General features: G+C 28.5%; 1 protein-coding gene across 3 annotated transcripts in view; it reads left to right on the top strand.

The window, feature by feature from the left end:
• Positions 1-987: 987 nt before the first annotated feature.
• LOC142323478 (methionine aminopeptidase 1D, mitochondrial) overlaps positions 988-21361 on the top strand; it is a 30740-nt gene continuing 10366 nt past the window's right edge. Inside the window, exons 1-3 of one of the 3 annotated variants that reach the window (XM_075363182.1) lie at positions 988-1170; positions 5133-5346; positions 9117-9308. In XM_075363182.1, coding sequence (XP_075219297.1) covers positions 5179-5346; positions 9117-9308 — 360 coding nt within the window. In that variant the 5' untranslated portion in view covers positions 988-1170; positions 5133-5178. Of the gene's footprint in view, positions 1227-2742; positions 2766-5132; positions 5347-9116; positions 9309-21361 lie in introns of those variants that run through there. The other 2 variants (XM_075363180.1, XM_075363181.1) reach the window with 2 other exon arrangements.

The raw sequence follows: 21361 nt of genomic DNA, 5'->3' as shown, positions 1-21361 counted from the left end.
ACAAAGTATTGCAAGCTAGACTTTGCATTCCTGCAACCTCTGTTCCTGTGAAAAAATTTTTTCAAAAGCGGGATAGTTAATAACTCAAAGTAGACTTACTTCAGAGAATTTGGGAAAAAATATATTTCCACATGTAAATATGTAAAATACTGCAAAGTTTATTTGAATAGTATTAATTAATTATTTATTTTACTATTATTTTTTCATGATAATAGAACCAAAAACTTTTAAAAACAAAATGTGTGTGTGTGTCTGTGTAACTGCTCACGCATTAGTAAAAACATCAAAGTAAATATAAATCATAACTATCGATGTAATAAAATAAAAACAAAGATGGAATGAATGGCTAGTTCAAAAATAAGGTACAGTACAAGTTACATTATTTTAAATTATTGGATTTGTCATGTATAATTTGATATTGATGTCAGATTAAAATCTAGATTAATAATTTATGTCATGCATAATAATTATTCATTTTGTCGTGTATAAATTTAGTGAAATTAGTTTAAGATAAATTCTCTAGATTTAAATACTATTAACGAGTTAAAAAAAAGAAAGTTATTTGGCTCTCGTTTCGCTGTAGTTTGTGATTAAATGCATAAAGATTGTGTTTGGGGTTATAGATAAAATTAAATTATTTAAGATTAACTCAATTAATGAAAAAAATCTATCACTGTTTGATCTTACAATCAAGCAGTGATAAATTTGCCAATGTTCAATAAACATTAGTGGTGGTGATGTAATAAGTTTGCGTCTGTGTAATCAAATGCGAACTAAAATCTGGTATGGTAGGAGGATCTCCTTTCACAAGCAAAGCATAAGAAAGATTGCTTTGAATCGAATCGAATAGAAACTGGGAAAGATTTGGTTTCCTACTGGCTATCCAAATCATTGTAGAGAATCGTAAACAGAATCCGGGTTCTCCTGCAAACCGACTCTTTCGTTCATTGTAAAGAAACAAATCGAACGAACGACTCGTTCACTATAATTCCAATTACTAGTTACGCGCATGTTGTCAAATATGTGGCCCAAAGGAGTTGTAGGTTAAAAGCCAATTAATTAATATTTTTGCTACTGTACTATTTAATACTGATAAAAAGCTTTCCTAGAATTCAGGCTATGTTTCGACCGCGAATATTGGCTTTTCTCGCTATATTTAGACCTGTTAAGGTATGTAATAGCTCAAGAATGCATTACGATGTCATGATTGGAGCATTTTTAAAAAGGTACATTATTTGCGAGAAAAGAACATTAATACTTGATTATTCATTCATTGTCTTGTCTAGTAGTAAAGTATATGGTAGTTTTAGCATATGCAATAATAATAATAATTATTATTAGCCTATGTAATACGAGTAGAAAAAAAAACAGTAATAAGTTGGTGGATTGTTGTTTAGTAAAAATTCCTCTTAAGAACCCTTCAGAATGTACTTGTACTTTTTAACTCGGTGATGGCCTTCTCATGACGTTGGATGTGTACGATAATAACATAAGAGACCGTCACAAAACCAACTAAACGGGAAGTTTATGGTTTGTAAGATCCCGCCACACAAATAATTTAGTAAATTGTGTTCTACAGGACTTGTATATACATTGTCAGAATATGTATATGTAAATTAAGAATTTACTGGTAGTTGGATATTCATGGGTAAAAACTCTATGTTAACAAAACTACGAAAAATTTTGTGAGTGTTTTCTGTGCTATTTAATTGAATTATGAAACCAGAGTTTGTCAGTTTATCTTTATGATCTTATCATACTAATATATGATAAAACTATTGTAAATATAAAGTTATTTGGTCTTTTTTCTTTACATTTAATTTCTGAACCAATTTATTTATTTCTGAATTCATCGATAATGAAATGGTGTCATAGATAAGATTTGTGTTAATCTCAGAATAAAATATTTTATATTTGTTTATATTATGTTACCGTTATTTGTAATAATAGTTTTTTTAGATGCTATGGTATTTGCACATAATAGGTAATTACAATAATAAAATTAGCATTTTTTTTTCATTATTATCAAATGCATGAAGGTTATGTATCAACTGTTTTGCTTAGTACTTTTCTATAGAATCCTTTGGATAATGTGGACTGTATCTAATTGAGTTATGGCCTACTTATTTTATTTGTTGTGCACTTCAACTCATTTCAATTTTAATGTGTTTGAAATTTTATTATGCATGACCATAATCTGCCAATATTATGTATAGAAGTGAATATAAAGAATAATTAAGATTACAAGTTCTCATTTCAACTGAATCAGTTAAGAGCTGTCAGTTATTATACCATCATCAGTAATAGATTTAAGATGCATAATTAAATCAGTCTGTTTCCTTTGAGTTAAAAATATAAATTAAGTATGATTTACTTATTACATTGATAACATAACTACTTCTTAAAGAATTTTATGACCTATTATACTGCCAAATTATAAAAAAATACTTATACAGTTACCACTAAACCTCTTCATCAAAAAATCTGGTGTATTATTTAGGACCTAAGTTACTCATTATGAGTGTAATTATTCACTGGAAATACTAATGCTTTATTTAATGCCCCTCATAAGTTACACAATATCTGCAGCCAAAATTTCATTATTTTGCATGTTCATGTGTAATACACATTATTTGGTTTCAGTGAATTATTAAATAATAATAATTTGGTTTTTAGTGAAATTAGTTAAGTATGAGATAAGATTTGCTTGAGGTTAAGCATAAATCATGGATTGTGATTCTGACTTTTATCGGATGAATGACCAAGTAAGTTTTTGTAAAATTTGTTGTTATTTATAAGTTTCTGTAAACTAACTTAATATAACCTAACAAGTTAACTGAACCTCAACTTGATTCCACTTAAACCAATTTATTTACAATAATGTGCAGTGCACATTTACCTGAATCTATGTAATCTTAACCTAACCCTTAATGTAACCTTAGCCATATTAACATTGTTTTAACCTAATACCAAGTAACAGGAAGATGTCATCATCTTGCTGAGGACCAAAAAATAATTGTTTGATTATTCAGTATTGTATAATCATTATTCATTATCTAATGTTTACTCAAATTTATTTAATTATTAAGTTAGTAAAAAAAAATAATTATGATAGAATCACTATAACTATATTCATTCAGTTTTTTCTTTTTGTTTTTTGTTTAATAAATCATAATTATGTAATCAATTTATATGTCAGGGGATTGTAAAAATATGAAATCCATAAAGGAACAGAAGTAATAGACAATAATAAAAGAAAGTATAGACAAAAAAGGAAAATATCTTTGTAATTTTCTTTGTCATACAGATAATAAACTAGATAATATATAAATTTAAATTTTAGTAATATTTCACTCATATTCTAAAAATATTTATCTTGATGTGATATATCTGCTCCAATATTGAAGTGTATGTTGGTTGTTTATGAATAAACTGTTTGTAATGATCCAACTTACAAAATCTAGCATTGAGAAGTATGGGAATCATGGAGGCTGTAGCTCATTAAAAATATGGGCTACAATAGATAATTAATAGGGCTAGAATAGATAATTAAAAATATGGTACAAAGATTTAAACATTACCATTGAGGTAGTGTGACATGGAGTTTTAATTTTTAGCCGCCATTCTCACAAGCAGCATCTAACTAGATGAAAAAGTAAATAATATTTCCTTATAACATTCTTCCATTAATTTTTTTGTTGATAAAATAAGCTGCACATCTTTTGCTGAAAAATTGGTTTCTCATGGTCGAGTTTTCAGAAATTCATTTTTTCTGAAAAATTTGATTCTTGCAATTCCTTTTTCCTTTATTCGATGGTTAATGTAATGTCCTTTAATATAAAAACATGTTTTATTTGAGTAGAACACACTGTCCAAAATGTACAATCTGTTTTAAACAAAATGTCTAAACAACTTCTGAGTACTGAAAATTCATTTATTGAATTCAGATTACAAGCTTCATACTCTTAGGTACTGTAGAAACAGTAAAAACAGAATACCAAAATACAAAAGTTATTTGATCGAGTTACTGAATAATGTTTCAAGATTATTTTGTGCTGTTTTTTTCACACAATGTGCTTCATCAAGTACCACAAGATGACTGTTCTTGATATATGAATGGATGACGCATCATGTGACTTGTGTAATTTGACATTTACTTGTTTAGTCATAGCATAGTTCTCACATCAAGAAAAATCCTGTGATAAAGTTATAAGTTGAGTATTAGTTTTTTGAGACTTTTGGATACTGTTAAATGACTGTTACAAACTGTTTATGTTGAATTCATATTTATTTCTATTGTGTTGGTTGTCTATACATGGTATTAATTTCTAGTTATCTTTAGTTACTAATATGTCTAAATATTTTAGGATTCTAATTTGATCGTACTGCCCAGATTATTTATTTATTTTTAAAGTATGATTTAATCCCTCATTTTTTATAATATCTTTACATAATACCAATGTGTTTTGGTATTACCATTTGGTGAAAGTTTTTCAAATTTTTAAGTGTTTATCGGGTAATATATTAAGTAAATGTGATTCTACGGCCAGTATTTTCTTTTATAATAAGAAAAAACATAGTTTATTTAATGTGAGCTTAGTTTCATGCATATTTTGAATTTAGTAACTTAGTTTGTAAAATTATTGAAATTATTATGTTCCTGTTACAGTGTGACCAGAACCTATGTACTCAAAGAAATAACCTTTCATTTGATATGATATAGAGTTATGTATGTTCAAGATCACATGAATGTTTAATTAAATGAATTATTATTTCTTAAACATAATATTTATGACGAAAGTAGTACTGGGAGTGACTTTTATCTGATATCTTAAAAAGGGAATTAATGAATGATGTTTTGAAAGAGATGAGTCTAGTTTGTGAAGGATAGTTACAGTGTTATAAATTGCTTTTATAACAAAGTGCTCGGTTAGAAAAACCTCGATTAGAATTACTATATTACTGATAGATGTATTACATTAAGGGTATTTTTGTAAATATAGTACAATGTGTTTCTTAGCATAAATATTAGCTTATTAATTGACAGAATGACTTCAGAATTAAACAATCACATTATTTTTGTGGTTGGTACGATATGTTCATTTTTATAACTACTATTATTCATTTTTAAGGACTTTCAGAAGCTACAGTATTGTAAAACCAGGGTATGTAAAGGAAATGAGAACTGTTCCAGAACATATTAATTCACCGGTCTATTACAAAACCGGGAAACCTCCAAAGTCATCGAAAGAAATTGAAATAAAAACAAAGGAACAAATAGAAAAAATGAGAGCTGCAGGGCAACTTGCTAGATTCATTTTAGATGAAGTTGGAATTAAAATAAGGGTAATTTATCATACTATTTGTGTGTAAGAATATTTAAACAGTTTTATAATGTTTTGTTTTTGGTATTTTTATTGTGTTTGTTTTACTTTATTGATAATAATTAAGCCTTCTTGCTGTGATTTTTTTTTGATGTTTTGTTATTGTTGAATTCAAAAAGTAGAGTATAGTTCCAGTATTTTGAGTAAGCCAGTTTTTGTTATTATAAAATGTATCTTTTGTTTGAATAATCTTATAACTTATTTTTTTTCTAGAAGTTCTGTTTCTCTTAAATTTCTGTTTTATTAATTTAACCTCTTTGTCTGCTTGTCTTTTTTAAATGGTTTTAAATCTCATTCCAGAGTTATTTACAATTATTAGCTGTAATTGCTACATCTGCAATACCATTAATACTTTTGTTATTAGCAGCACCTACACAAAGGAGTAATCATACTAAAAGCAGTAGGAAATTATGATAGTAAAAGTTTGCTAGTCACTCCCATAGAGAGTGCAATTAATGTTCTGCATTGTTTTGAAAATTTTAATAATGTATCTGACATTTTAATATAAATATGATTGAATAATTTTAAATAAAATTTCTCTTTTTAACTTTTTCTTTTTAACAAATAACTTAGTAATGAGTTGGAGTGTGCTTGTTTGGATATACATTTAATAGGTTCCATAATGTAGCAACAATATATCTTAAGATAGCATTAATTGGTCTTGCAAGGATTTATCAAACATTATTGTAGCTTAATTACATCTAAAAAAGAGCTGTCATATTTACAAAAAAAATTCCTAGATAGCTTCTTCCTGGCAAAGTAACTATAATAATGGTGGCTTGGAGAATTTCTACCCTGCCTGGGTTTTTATTTGTTATGAGTAGTTTTTTAGATACTTACAAAAGGTCATGTTATGGAATGAACCGATGATTTTTACTAGAACATTGTGTTGAGCTTTGATGGAATAAAAGTGAAAAATTTAAAAAAAATACTGATTGGCTTTCAATAATACGAAGTGTACTCTTGAATCCATCTTCTGAGAATGGTTGGAAATTTTAAATTTGAAGAAGAGTAAAGAATTTATAGAAATTGCTGAAGTAAGTATTCATATGTTATGAAGCAAAATCAATATTATTAAAAAAATATTTTTTCAATATTATTAAGCAAAGATTTATCGATGTAGATAAATCTTTTGTTATTTATGAAGACCCTATTTATAAGAATGAAAGAACTTTCTTTTTCCTGTTTAGCCTCCGGTAACTACCGTTTAGATAATTCTTCAGAGGATGAATGAGGATGATATGTATGAGTGTAGATGAAGTGTAGTCTTGTACATTCTTAGTTCGACCATTCCTGAGATGTGTGGTTAATTGAAACCCAACCACCAAAGAACACCGGTATCCACGATCTAGTATTCAAATCCATGTAAAAATAACTGACTTTACTAGTACTTGAACGCTGTAACTCTCGACTTCCAAATCAGCTGATTTGGGAAGACGCGTTAACCACTAGACCAACCCGGTGGGTTAAGAATGAAAGAACTGAATCAGAAGAAATTCCTTAAAAGAGGATAGTACACAGTCTTCAAAATACAGATGCCAATTAAAAGACAAAGAATATAATATTTAAATTATATTTGAGGTTTGATAAAAACAATATACAAAATTTTTTAATTTTCTGTGCTGTATAAGACCAATTGTCATAGTATTTTTTTGTTGTGTTGATACACTTGTCCCTAATATATTTATATTGGTAGTCATATTGGATGCTTAGATTACTGTTGGTTTTTGAATAAGTTACACGTGTTTTCATATGATCAGTGATTTTTAACTTGTGGAAAAGATGGAACAAAGAATTTGCATTAAATTTTGCTTTAAGAATGGGATAAAGTATAGTACCGCACTGGAATGTTGAATGTTGCTTTTGGCAGTTTCTTCTATGAATAAAACAACCATTTACAGGTGGTACAAATATTACCAAGAGGGCTGCGAAGATGTTGAAGATGACGAGCACCCTGGATGTCCTAGCATAACAACCTATTTTGATGACAACATCAAAAAGTGAAGAAAATAATTATGGACAATTGTCAAAACACTATCAGAGAGGTTGCTGTTGTTGTTGTATCATTTGGCTCATGCCTAGCACTTTTTTTTGGATATTTTGGACATGAAACGTGTGGCAGCAAAATTTGTTCCAAAATTGTTAAATTTCAACCTCACAAAAGAAAAAAAAAATGTGATGACTTGGTTTTATTATTTAGTTCTGATTTTTGTCTGAATGAAGTGGACAATCCAAAACTGCTCAGATGGGTTATAACTGATGATATAACATGGGTGTATGGGTGTGATGTTGAAACTAATGCCCAATTGCCCCAATGAAAGCTTCCTGAAGAGCCAAGACAAAAAGAAGAGAAAAAGAAGATTAAGTTCAATAGAATGTGAAGGTTCTGATGCTGTATTCTTTGATTTCAATGGTGTAGTGTATCATGAGTTCTTGCCACCAGGTGAACGGTCAGTAAGGAATACTACCTGGAAGTTCTACACCATTTGTGTGAAGCAATCTGAAGAAAACGCTGGGATTTTTGGCGAAACAATTCATGGTAATTGCACCACAATAATGCACCTGCTCATACATCACTGCTTGTTTGTCAGAAACAACATCTTTATGATGCCTCAGCTTCTGTATTCACCATACATGGTCCCCTGTTACTTCTTTCTATTCCCCAAGCTGTAAGGAACCATGAAAAGTCAATGTTTTGCCAAAATTGAAAAGATAATGACAGAATCACGGAAGGAGCTAAACATCATACTGAAAATTGCATTCCAAAGTTTACCCTTTATATAAAACCTTAAAAATTTCTGTATGACCTCATTTCACTGGGAAACTTAAATCCAGGTAAACTTTTTCATTAACCATAACTCAATAACAAAGCGTTTTCAGACATATGTTTGTATGAATGTTTTTCCTTATTGCAAGCTTTAGAATCAATTGCCAAATTATTTCCCCTCTCCTCCTGCCTCCTTAATAAAGCAGTGATGCCTGATGAGGAATGTTTTTCTCATTTATTTTCAATCGCTTCTAGTAAATCAACCAATAAACAGAACAACTCCTCGTGTAGTTTTTGAAAAAGCGCTTATTTCATTGTTATTTATTTATGGGTGTCTTATCACCTAACCATTTCAAATGGCAAACGTAACATTACTTGACATAATAATCCTTTAGGATAGAAAAGTTAATTGAAACATTTATTTTCTATTATTCATTATGTTCTCTGTATCCATAATGTTGACAACTGACTTGAGTTAATGTTTTGAAACTTTGTTTATCACTTACAATTTGTTTTTTTTAATGAAAAAAATTAAAAAATTGATTTAAAAAAAAATGTTTCATCTTGCGCACAGCATTTAGATAAATGTGAATTGCTGAAGTACTTTAACTTTCTTTCATCTACACCAAACTTATTTTTCCAGTTTGACAATGTAATGAAAAATATAAAAAATTCTGTAAATATCAGGCAGGAGTTCTTAAATGTGTACCTTTTAATTGCTGCAGTTTTTGATTATAAAAATTTAATTCTAATTTATGCTTTACTCAAAATTTTCTACTAACGCTTATAAATTATGTGGCTATACTCACAAAATCAATGATTATATTGTTTTGATTACTGTTCACTTTTTTCTATTTTAAGTAAAAACTAAACTAGTAAACGTTTTTTTGTTTTAAGTAAAAACATCAATGATGATTCTTACGTATAGAAGATTCATAAAAACATATGTATATATTTTTTTTTAGGTTGGTATGACCACAGATAAAATTGATGAGATTGTTCACAATATGGCTATTGAACATGGAGCTTATCCCTCACCTCTGAATTATGAAGGTTTCCCTAAGTCAGTGTGTACATCGGTTAATAATGTTGCATGTCATGGAATACCTGATGATAGGCCTTTGCAGGATGGAGATATTATCAATGTTGATGTTACTGTAAGTATTTTAGTTGTACTGTAACAAATATGAATGAGCAGTTGAAGGTGATTGTATGATTTTCTCCAATTTTTGGTGTTAATGTTGATTAACCTTATTATCTATTTTACAAGTATTCTGTATCAGTTTTGTGCATTGATGGTACTGCATCGGCTGTGATAAAAGAGTGGAAAGAACTGATTAATTACATGTACAACCAGACAGTGTGAATACTTATTGCTTGGAGACGAGTAATTAAATTTTCAGTAGAACAAATATTTATACTGTATTGCAAGAATTACTGTATGCCATTTTATTTTATTTTATTTTTAATATATTGTTTTATGATAAAGGATTATCACTGTACCAATCAGTTGTGATTACTAGTATTTTTTGTTGATAAATCTAGTTCTCATTATCTAGCACTGATGATTATTATTCATCTAGTACTTCTATTTGTGGTACTAAGTATTGAGCGTAAAATAACAAATATTGTACTCATTAAATTAATAAGTTGCTCTAGAGATACTATAAGTTTATTGAAGGTAATTTATTTATAAGATTTATAGATAATAGATAATACTAGTTCTACTGAGTTTTTAAAGTGATAAATTTTATTGTTAATTTATTGTAGACTGTGAATTGTATTTGGTTATCAGTAGATAGACGTAGTTTTCACTTTTATTCTATGACAGTCACTATTATTAAGAGAATTTCTTATTTTATAATGGATATGGTTTTCTCATTGAAACTGTTATTACTACTTCAGTGTTTAAATTGTTTAAGTTAAAAATTAATCTGTCTGCTTTTGTCCAATTTTTTCCATTCTTTCTTGATTATTGCTTCTTTATTTCCTGTGTATTCAGTAACAACTTTTTATAAAAACCTGCCTTGCTAACTCTCTGTGGTAACCATCTCCTTGATGAAAAATTATCTCATAAAATTGTAATAGAGTTATAAATTAAATATATTAGAAAGTTTTGAAGTATGCAAATTTAATTGTTAATTTATTATATTTGTTTCATTTGACATAATGTAAATCATTATGACCAAGAAAAATTTATTCCTGTTTTGTATATGATGGACATCACTGTTAACTATTGTTTTATGCAATTCATGGCTAACAATAATGTCATTATCTTACCATTGTTACTTTTTCCTTATTACTTTCCATTATTGCATTTTCCTTATCATTATCTTACAAGTATATTATCAAAATATCTGCCTTTATTACTAGTGAAAATTCAGGAAAAATGTTATGCTCATCTCACAGCAATTATTTAGTTTATGCAGTCAGAGTACAATTCTTTAAAAGAAGTTCAGAGTGAACAATTCTTTTACTCCACTCATGGCTGACGGTAATGTCTCAATTTTATTTTATAACCATCATTGTTATTTATGTACCTTCTGTCACTTTTTGCTGTAGTCTTTAGTTTTGTAAATGTCATTAATATATTAAAGTGTAATTGGTTATTGATTGTTGTAGACAGTCCTGGAAGGGTGGTGCCTTACATAATAGTATACATATATAATTTATTAACATACTGAGTAAAATAAATCTATTGTTAAGTGAGACTTAAACCACCAAAACACAGTAAAGAGATAAGTTAAACTTACCAAATTAATACTAATAATCGATTTTTGCAGGATCCTGCATCTTCAGTTCTATAATTACATTAAAATCACTTGATAAAGATAAATTTAGAATATAAATATAATATAAAAAACGGTACAAATTGATTAATAAATTAAAAATTAGTAATAAAACTAAAATGATTAGCTTCGATATAACTAATATGTACCCAAATATAACCATTGATTATACAGTCTGAATAATAGAAAACAAATTAATAAAAACAGGTAAAGATCAAAAATTTATAAATAATATTAAATTAAGAAATATATGTAAGCAGAATTATTTTGAATTTAATGGAATCTGTTATACACAAGAAATTGTTTTACCCATGGGATTTCCCTTATCTGCTGTAATGCCAGAAATTTATCTGTAGGAATTTTAGAGTAGAAGAGTCTATGGCATAAACCATGTACATAAAATTTTATTGTGGGTCAGATACATGGATGATATTTTAGTTATATATGAACCAGTTATAAATAACGAACATGAAGTAATTTTAAATAAATTAAATTTGTATCATAAAACATTAAAATTTACATATGAATGGAACATAATGGAAAAATAAATTATTTAGACGTAAATATTAAAATAAATAATAACAATCAAATAATAACTGGAGTATATAAAAAACCTACCTCAAATGAAATCATTATAAATAAGAATTCTAATTATCCTTGGTTCCAAAAAATTAATATTTTTAAAAGCATGATAAATAAAGCAATAAAATACATAAACAATGAACAGGAATTGTATAATGAAATAAATAATACAAAAAATATAGCTATAAAAAATGGATATCATACATCATTGGTTGATAATATCTATAAAAACATAATCCAGAATTTTTCAGTAACAAACATTACTATATTAATACCTATAAATAAAAATAAAAATAGTGAAAATATTTATATAAAGTATTTATATAAATAAAATTATAGAAAACTTGATTGACACATATAATGATAAAATATATAAGCCTGCTTATAAATCTGATAACCATATAATAAAACATTTAAAATATTATAATAGTAAAAAAGTAAAAAATAAATATGATTCTTTCAGTATTTATAAAATAAAATGTAACAATTACGAAAATATATATTTGGTAAAGTGAATAGGCCCTTTGAAGATAGATTTAATGAACATTTTAGATAATTTAAAAATAAAATATGGGTTTCTCAAATGTAGCTGAGCATTTAATAAATAATAATCATAGTATAACTAATTTAGAAATAATCGAAAGAGTAAATATTAAACATGAAAGTTGTAATAAAAAATTGTCTATGTACAGATAGATATAATGTAAATTCAGCCTTATAAATCTGCAAACAGAATTTGATGGGAACATTCTTATTAAAATTATTTAAGTTGGCATACAAAGATAAGATATTGATAAATTAATAGTTACTGCAATACTTTTTAATTCTCTTGACTGAACAAATATTTGTTCTGAAATTTTAAAATGTTTTTAAATTTTATTAATGACAATTTATACGAAATAAGAGTAAAAAGATAAAATTTAATTTAATGTGTAAATGTAAACAGATGAAGAATTATTAAAAAATATCTGAAGATGGACATAGGCTCGAAAACATTTTGCACATAAAAAAGGAAAGGTAGAATGTTCTTTAATTCTGTACTTTGTGGAAGCTGAAAAAATATTATATTTTATATATATATATATATATATATATGTATTATATTGATCTGATCAACCCAAGTATGGAATTAATAAAATAAAGTAGGATGACACCTACCTTATTCCATAATCCAAGCAAGAACGCTTTCACAAGCTCCTCGCATCGTCAGTTGCTTTTTATAATTTTTCAAATTGTTGATTCCAAATTACACTTTAAATTTAAAATTGAAAACCCTACACTATACAAGAGATTTAAAAAAGTTATGTGACGTAACTAGGTACAGTCACACAACTTTGGCTAGCTAGTCTACATGGATTTCTATTTTGTTTTTATTATTGATTTTAATTTTAACTTTAATTTTATTAATGACTTCATATTTTATATATATATGCAATTTTATTTTTAATTTACAATTTAAAATTTTTTAATGTAAAAAAAAACTTAGTTATATTTCTGTTTTGATTTAATTGAAAGAGATCTTTTAGCAATTTTAAATCACATGTATAGTATAGGATTTTTAATTTTAATGTGTAATTTGGAACCAACGATTTGAAAAATTATGTAGAGCAACTGATGATGCGACGTACTCACGAAAGCGTTCTTGCTTGGATTATAGAATAAGGTAGGTCTCATCCTACTTTATTTTATTAATTCTATACTTGGGTTGATCAGATTAATATAATTTATATAGTGCAGAGGAATATGATTCTCGAAAGAATTGATTTTAGAAAAAAAAAAAAAAAAAAAAAATATATATATATATATAGTCGGTGGGTTGTACTTCTAAAAGAAGATAGTTGTGATATTGGGTGGCTTGAGATGCTGTGAATGAGAATGCAATTTAAAATAAAATGCTAACTTGATTCAGGGAACTCTGTAGACTTTAAATAGTTATCTTGAATAAAATGTTTTCTTTAATCTGTAGGAGCTGGTAGGTTGTTTTCTGTTATTAATTTAATAAATAATTAGAAATTTCCTGATTACTATAGTTTGACTATTAAGCGTATAGCTCTGTTAATCTAACTTACTTGGTATCCCTCGTAAATAAATCATTCAGGGTTCTATTTATTTTGTTCCCTAACATTTTCAATTGTGTTATTTTTTTGTAAGAAAGGAGATGAAGAAAATATTTTAAATTACAGACCATTTTCTGTTTTACTGATTTTTATTAAAATGTTTGAAAAACAGAAAAAAATACTAACTCACCTGCTTTTTTAAAATTTGTGAACTTAAATTATAATTGTTTTTAGGTATAATAAAAGAACTAGTGATGTCATTAAATTTTATTGAATTTACAGTGGAATGCTTTTGAACAGGATCTCTTGTGTAACCACATTTTTGATCTGTAAAGCTTTTAGTACTGTATCATGTTATAATTTTGATAATAGTGCCAATCATACTTTAGGGTCATACTGTGTTTGGAATTTTGAAAATGATGTGGAGTACTGTGGGTTTGGTACTTTGGCCACTATTGTATATAACTCTTTTAAAATATTAAATGTACATACTCACAAGATTAATAAAATTAAAATCTACCTTTACATATGGAATTTGCTGATGATACTACACCAATGATCTTAGAATCTTTTACTGATGAAAATCTTTTGAAGATTGTCAGAAGTTAGAGAAATGGCAGGGCATCAAGCAGGAGAGTATCTCATAATGGCAGAGATGTGGAATTATGGAGGTGGGAACCTCTGGATTTAGTTATAAATTAATTTGTTTGACCTGGGACAAATAAATAATATAAAGGGATTGGAGGAAAGAGCTCATATACCCAATCTACAAAAAAGGTGATAAAATAGACTGTAACGCTTTTAAAATATTATCTATATTAAAGTATAGAATAAATTCATATGCAGAAGAAATTATTGGAGAATACTGATGCATTTTAGAACAGGGAGAGGTACTGCTGTTCAGATCTTTGCTCTGAAACAGACAATGGTAAATTATTATGAGAATATTATTGAGCTGTATATGCTGTTTATTGATTTTAAGCAGGCGTTTGATAAAGTAAATAGGATAAAAGCCCTGCCCTAGAAAGTTATGGAGTACATAGAAAACTTGTCAGACTTACCCATCTGACACTCACAAGCAGCCTTGGAGCAGTGTTAATTGGGGTATGATGATTAGGGAGTATAATGTAAGTTGCAGGGTTAGGCAGGGAGGTTGGCTATGCTCTTCAACAGTTCTACAAAAGACAATAAGAATCTTGATAACAGAGGAAATATTGCCTGTAGAATGATCTAGGTGCATGCATATACAATGACATAGCATTGGTAGTCAGGAATATGAAAAAACTGCAAGAGACTTTCCTGATATTGGAGATTGAGGGAAGAGATGTGGGCTTGAAGGTGAAAGAGAGAAGATTAAGTATATGAGGATGTCCGAAATAGAGTTGGGTTGACAAAATGGTGAAGTATGAATCAGTGGCTGTAACTTTGAGTATGTAGTGTATTTTATATATTTTGATATAGAAATAATCCATTAAAGTATCTCAAGAAATTATTAAAAAACGAATAATGCTGGGTAACAAAGAATATTTTGCTAATATGAATTGTTTAAAATCTCAGATGGTCTCTTGTAATACTAAAATGAAGGTTTATAAAACATTAAGACCAGTGGTAACTTATGGTAGCAAGGCATGAATGCTGAAGAATGCAGCAGACAAAATCACTGCTAGTCTTTGATAGAAAAATAATAAGGTGTATATACGACCCAATCAGTGAGGATGGAAGGAAGTTAATATATAATGAAGAAATAGGAAGTATTTTGGAAAAAAGAAATATAGTAAGTACCCTCAAATCCAGGAGAATTGGCTGGCTGGGCCATTTACAAGAATGCCAGCATGTCGACAATGGAGACAAATTGTGGATGCAGAAATGAAGATACCAAGAAGGTGAGATAGGCCCAGAACTCAATGGCTGCAGGATGCGACAGGAGATTTGAGAAATAGGTGTTATAAACTGGAGGTAGTTGGTACAGATTAGAGACGAATGAAGACAAGTTGTAGTGGAGGCCAAGGTCTATGTCAAACTGTAGAGCCATTAATAAAACAAAATAAATAAAAATCCTTCAGAAATTACATTTTTAAAAGCAATGGTTGATTCTTAATCGAATCATACGTTACATTGTTTAAGAACTTTAGTAAGCTTGAATGTTTTAAAAATTGTTTACTTTTTCAGTATTCAGCATCTTTTTTTGTATTGTGTTTAGTCTTGAAGATCATGCTTCTATTGCAAAAAATGTGTTTAAGGCCAGAGAAAGCTAGTTTAAGTATTATCATCTAAATATGATTGTGAATGTCAAAACAAATTTATAGTACTTGAAATTATTTTGCTCCCTTGCACTTACAGTTTACAGTTCGTACCATAAAGTCATAGGAACAAGTATCTATTTCCCATCAGTAATCATATTTGCACCTACCAGACTAAAACTTCAGATGTGAATTGTAGTTGTAATATTTCATCAGCAGGCATTTCTATGAACTGGTCATGAATGTCAACTCATAACTTAGCAACTGCAACAACGGTTTCACTAAATGGATACAGTACCCATCTCTTTAAGAGATCATTTATATCTTTTGGGAAATACACCGCCAACTGGATTTTTAGCTCATGTAAATGCATCTTCATGCTATCCAAACTGTAGTGAATAATAGTGTCGTCTTCATCCAAATTTTTCTCAATATAATTGGAAGTGAGTAGAAACACATCAAATTTTTGCTCTGAGGCGAATGTATGAAAAAGAAGAAATTTTTTCTTTTCACCCATTTCATCGCATAGTTTAGCAAACAGTCTATTCTGCAATGATTGACTTTTAATAAAATTAACCATTTTTACAGCTTTACAAAGAATTTGAGATTTTCTGGAATATTTTTTGTGCCAAGAGCATGTCTGTGAAGGAAGCGTTGCATCCATTCTACCCTTGGTATAAGATAATCTTTTAATTTTTTCAGAAATCCACTGTTATTTCCTGTTATCACCTTTCACCATCACTACAGACTGCAATACCTTTGTCCAATCTATGTTATAGATTTTAGTAGCTTCATAAAAAAACATGAAAAAGACATTGGCCTGTTGCATGACCAGGTGTTGATTTGCAAAACAACAATTTTCTTTGATTGATCTGTCACTATCGCATTCATATCTCGCAGAACATAAGAACTGAGAAATGTTTGCCACATCTGCCAATTCATCAAATTGAATACTAAAAAATTCATTTGAACTCACCTGCTGAATTATCTGATCACAAACATCTGTAGCCATGTCATTGATTTGCCTTTTTGCTAAATTTCAAAATATTGTGTTATTAGAAAGCAGAATTTTTTGCTTCTTCCACACCTATTAAAATATTGACCATATCAATTGCAGCAGGCAATATGAGGTTTTCTGCTATTGTATCGGGTTTGGACATCTTAGCTATAAGATGCCTCAAGTGAATTTTTATCAATATGGCTTGATTTAAAAATAGAAGCTTGTTGATTTCTCGAAGTATGTAATTTTTTTTTTCAAAAATTCTCCAGGGGTTTGCTTTTATGATCTGGATGTATAGTTTCCAAGTGTTGAATTTTACATTCATATATATTACCCTCATTCATCCTCTGAAGTAACACCTTACAATGGTTTCGGAGGCTAAACAGGAAAAAAGTTTCATTGAGTTAAGTTTGGGGATTCGCAAAATACTCATCGTATATTTTTTTTACTTTTTGGGGATCGTGGAACTAAAAAGGTTGAGAATTGCTATATTAGAGTATTACCTTTGAATATAATTAAGCAGAAAATTAAACATATATTGTTAGAAAATGCATTTATGCTTTTAAATAATATTTTGAAAATAACTTAATGACTTTTGACTTGATTTGAGTAGTTCACTTTGATTGACATCATTAATTTTAATTGTATTTATTCTGTTTGTTTCATGCAAATATTGTCCATTATGGCTTTTTTTTAATTACATTTGCAGCTTTCTACAGGCAGTGTAAATAATTTTGGCTATTGAATGAAAACATTGTGGTAGTCAGATTTTATTTACATTTTCCTGACTTGCCAATACTGGGTTAGTAGTACCAAGTAGCATTGCTATTTTATGTGTATTCTATAGGTTTCAATGTATACATAGAATTAAATGTAAAAAAAATTTCAAGTTATATTTAATGATTTGAAAAGTTTAATAACTACAAGTAAAAACTTATTGAGAAGTTGAAAGATTATGTAGTTATGCTTGCATATGATAATATTTGTCAACAAGGTTTTGAAGTATTTATAGTTATTATTTTGTTTTAACTGAATGTGGATAGTAAGTGGTCAGATTGTATTATTATTATTTATGTTATATAAGAACGAGTGAAATTAACAATAACTCTTCTATTACTAACTTCTCAATTTACTGCATTTAAAAGCATATAATAAACAGTGAATGTTAATTTTTCAATTCAGTCTTGTCTTATGATACTAATTATATTGCTGAATATATTAAAATGATACATTTCAAAATTTATATTCTACAATCAGATTATCTCTCCATACAAGTTATTAAAATATTAAAACTGATATTCATGTAAATAAATAAACACATAAAAATATGTCAGATTATTATCAGAGAAAACACCCCATTTAAAGGAAAAATATGGCATAAGGAGTAACAATGAATTTGTCAGTAAAGTATCAAATTTTAATTATAAGTCTGTATATTTTGACATAGTTATATACATACAAATATTCCAGCCGATGAAATGATAAAAATTCCAAGAAAAATTTTTATTGAAACCGATAACTTAGATGTAAATTTAAATGACAAATTAATTTGTTTTTTAGAAATTATAGAAAAAAATAATTTCTGTTTTACTAATTGGTATTTTGTTCAAGAATATGTTTTAGGGACAGATTCGTACCTCTCTCTGCTTGCATGAGGTGGAAAAGAAAGGAAAAACATACTGCAGAAAAGATCCTGACAAGTATGATTTTCCTCTATGCTTGTATTAGCCGATGTTTACCTAACTGTGATGAAAATACCATTTTTCCTGTTAAAAGTAAATTTAAAGATAATCTATTTTTTATATGTTAACAGATGACATATTGTTTTATTATTCAAAGGAACATTACAAAAAATTTAAATTCTTGCAATTTATATGAATAGCGTTTACAAAAACATACAATTGACTCTTGAGACAAATAAAAAATGAATTTTCTTAATGTAACAAAACATACTCTTTTCTGTTTAGCCTCCAGAACTACCATAAGGATGATGATGTATGAATGTAAATGAAGTGTAGTCTTGCAAAGACTGCAGATATATGGTTAATTGAAACCCAACCACCAAAGAATACTGACATATCCATGATCTAGTATTCAAATCCATATAAAAGTAACTGCCTTTGCTAGGATTTGAACCTAAGAACTCTCAACTTTAAAATCAGCTGATTTGTGATGACAAGTTTGACCTATCTGGTGGGTTATAACAAAACATACTGATAAATTTTTAGGAAAGCAACAAATGTTATTATTTGTGATGACTGTCATTCTAATCCTTAAAACATGGTAGCTTACATGACTTGACTTTTAGATTAATTACTGTGACTCTCAATGATGATTTTCAGGAAGCATTAAATGCATAATTGTACAGCTATATCTGATGACGACTAAAGTACAACTAAGTATCATCTCAAAACATTAAACTGAACGGTGCATACTATCGAGGTGGTTTGCAATGGTTACATGAAAAAATTTGCATAAAAAATAGATCAGTGTTGTAGCAAGACAATTCATGATTCCTTCACCAGAATAATGCACCCGTATACTCAGCTTTGTCAGTTTTGAGCCAAAAATCAATGACTGCCCTCCCTATTCATCACACCTGGCTCCTTGTGATTTTTTCTTATTTCCAAAATTAAAATCAGTGATGAAAGGATGTCTGTCATTTTGAGACTATTGATGACATTAAAGTAAATTCGTCACAGACTTTAAAGGCCATTTCAAATGAAGCTATCCAGACCTCCTTTGCAAACTGGAAACACTGTTGGGAAAAGTGTGTGAATAGGAGAGGAGAGTACTTTGAAGGGGACAAGGACCAATAATCTGTAAAATTAATATAAATACTAATTATAAGGTAAAAAATATATGTCGGTGAAGTCCGTGTTAATTATTTTAAATATAAACACGTGAAATATGTTTAAGGTAAATATTTAAAGGTAATAAATATAAAAATTCAGAAGGTGGTAATGAGTATTATTTGGACACATATTTGTGTCCATTTTTTAAAAATGTTTAATTGGTATTTTTTTTTAATTTATAGAGTAATATTGTTTCTATAAACAAGAATGATTTTATTTTAAATTATTTTCAGCCATTTCTGAACTCTGTAATTACAGAGTCCAGAAATGGCTTCTGTGTTGTAAGACAATTTCTGAAAACATGCAAAATCTGGCAACTTGTTAAAAAGAAATATTTCAACTTCTTCAGGATTATTTCTTAGTCATTGAACAAAATCATTAAGTTTCTTTTTCAAATCATTATGAATTACGTTTAGATATGGAAGATCTTAATGTTAGTGGAGTAATAGATATTCAGGGAGAAGGAATAAGAGTGTGATATTTTAAGATTAGGATCAGCTTGACTGCTATGCGTATTAATATTAATAGAATTTATCATATTTTTAGAAAAAGAGTTATTAATATTATTGTATTGGACTTTCTCTAAACATACTATAGAATCTAGGAAATCCTTTTAAGTTCTGAGGTGTAGTTAAAGGAAAATCCTGATATTTGCCTCCCTGTGGTAGAAGAGAGCGGGCAACAATTTTATGTGCTAACAACTTTTAGTATATAACCCGCTAATAAATGAACTAATGAGTTAGTCCTGGCATAAGGAATTCCTTCCATTGCAAGTGCAACAGCCTCCTCAGAGGTCGGATGAGCAATGGTGGGTCAGGACATTCTATTGCCTTGGGGGTGGGAAACCGACTCAAAAATGGAGAAATTTCTTCAGGAAATTAACGGTAATGGAAAACCACTGTCTTAAAGATCCTAGTGATATTTGCTTGCATTATGCTATGATTGGCTTTTTACACAACTACCCAAAAAGGAGTGAAGTATTTTTTAGGGTATGTATGTATGTATGTACATATGTTTGTTCCACTATAGTAGCTCAGCGGCCGAACCAGTTTATATGTATGACCCTGTGTTAGAATCCTTACATTACAGGGAGTGTCATAGGCTATATAAATACTTATATATGTATGTTTAATTGTAACTAAAAGGCCACAAAACATCATATATACGATTCTAAATCGATAGTATTTTCAGTTTCGATTTATTTGTATTGAAAATAGTTATATTTTTAAGATCTGCTACGATATTGAGTGAATGAGTTATGGTAGTAAAATCTATTAATTTATTTTATAATTATTATTACTGTTATTTATTGTTTATAGACATTTAAGACAAAATATTATGATTTTTGATGGGCAGTATGTTCAATCATGTAAGCATGTTGTTTCTTCTTGCTCTTACTTGTTGGTGTTGCCTTTTATTACTTGTTTATAAACATTTAAGAAAAAAAAAAATCATGATTTTTGTTGAGCAGTATGTTTGATCGTGTAAGCATGTTCCTTTTACTGTTGAATATTAACCAATAATCCCTTCCTTTTATTAATAAATAAAAATAATTTATGCTTAGAAATTAAATTAAATCTGTAAATTAATTGACAATGGCCTGCTTCCAGTGGGAGAGAGTTGTGGAGGGAGCTGTGTGCAGCCTCCCTACACACTACCATTGGCTTGTTTTGTGCCACAATTTTAT

This window comes from Lycorma delicatula, chromosome 4, assembly GCF_047948215.1.
Source record: "Lycorma delicatula isolate Av1 chromosome 4, ASM4794821v1, whole genome shotgun sequence".
Taxonomy (NCBI): Eukaryota; Metazoa; Arthropoda; class Insecta; order Hemiptera; family Fulgoridae; genus Lycorma; species Lycorma delicatula.
The sequence above is the reverse complement of the archived record's forward strand: the minus strand, read 5'-3'. Positions and strand labels throughout refer to the sequence as shown.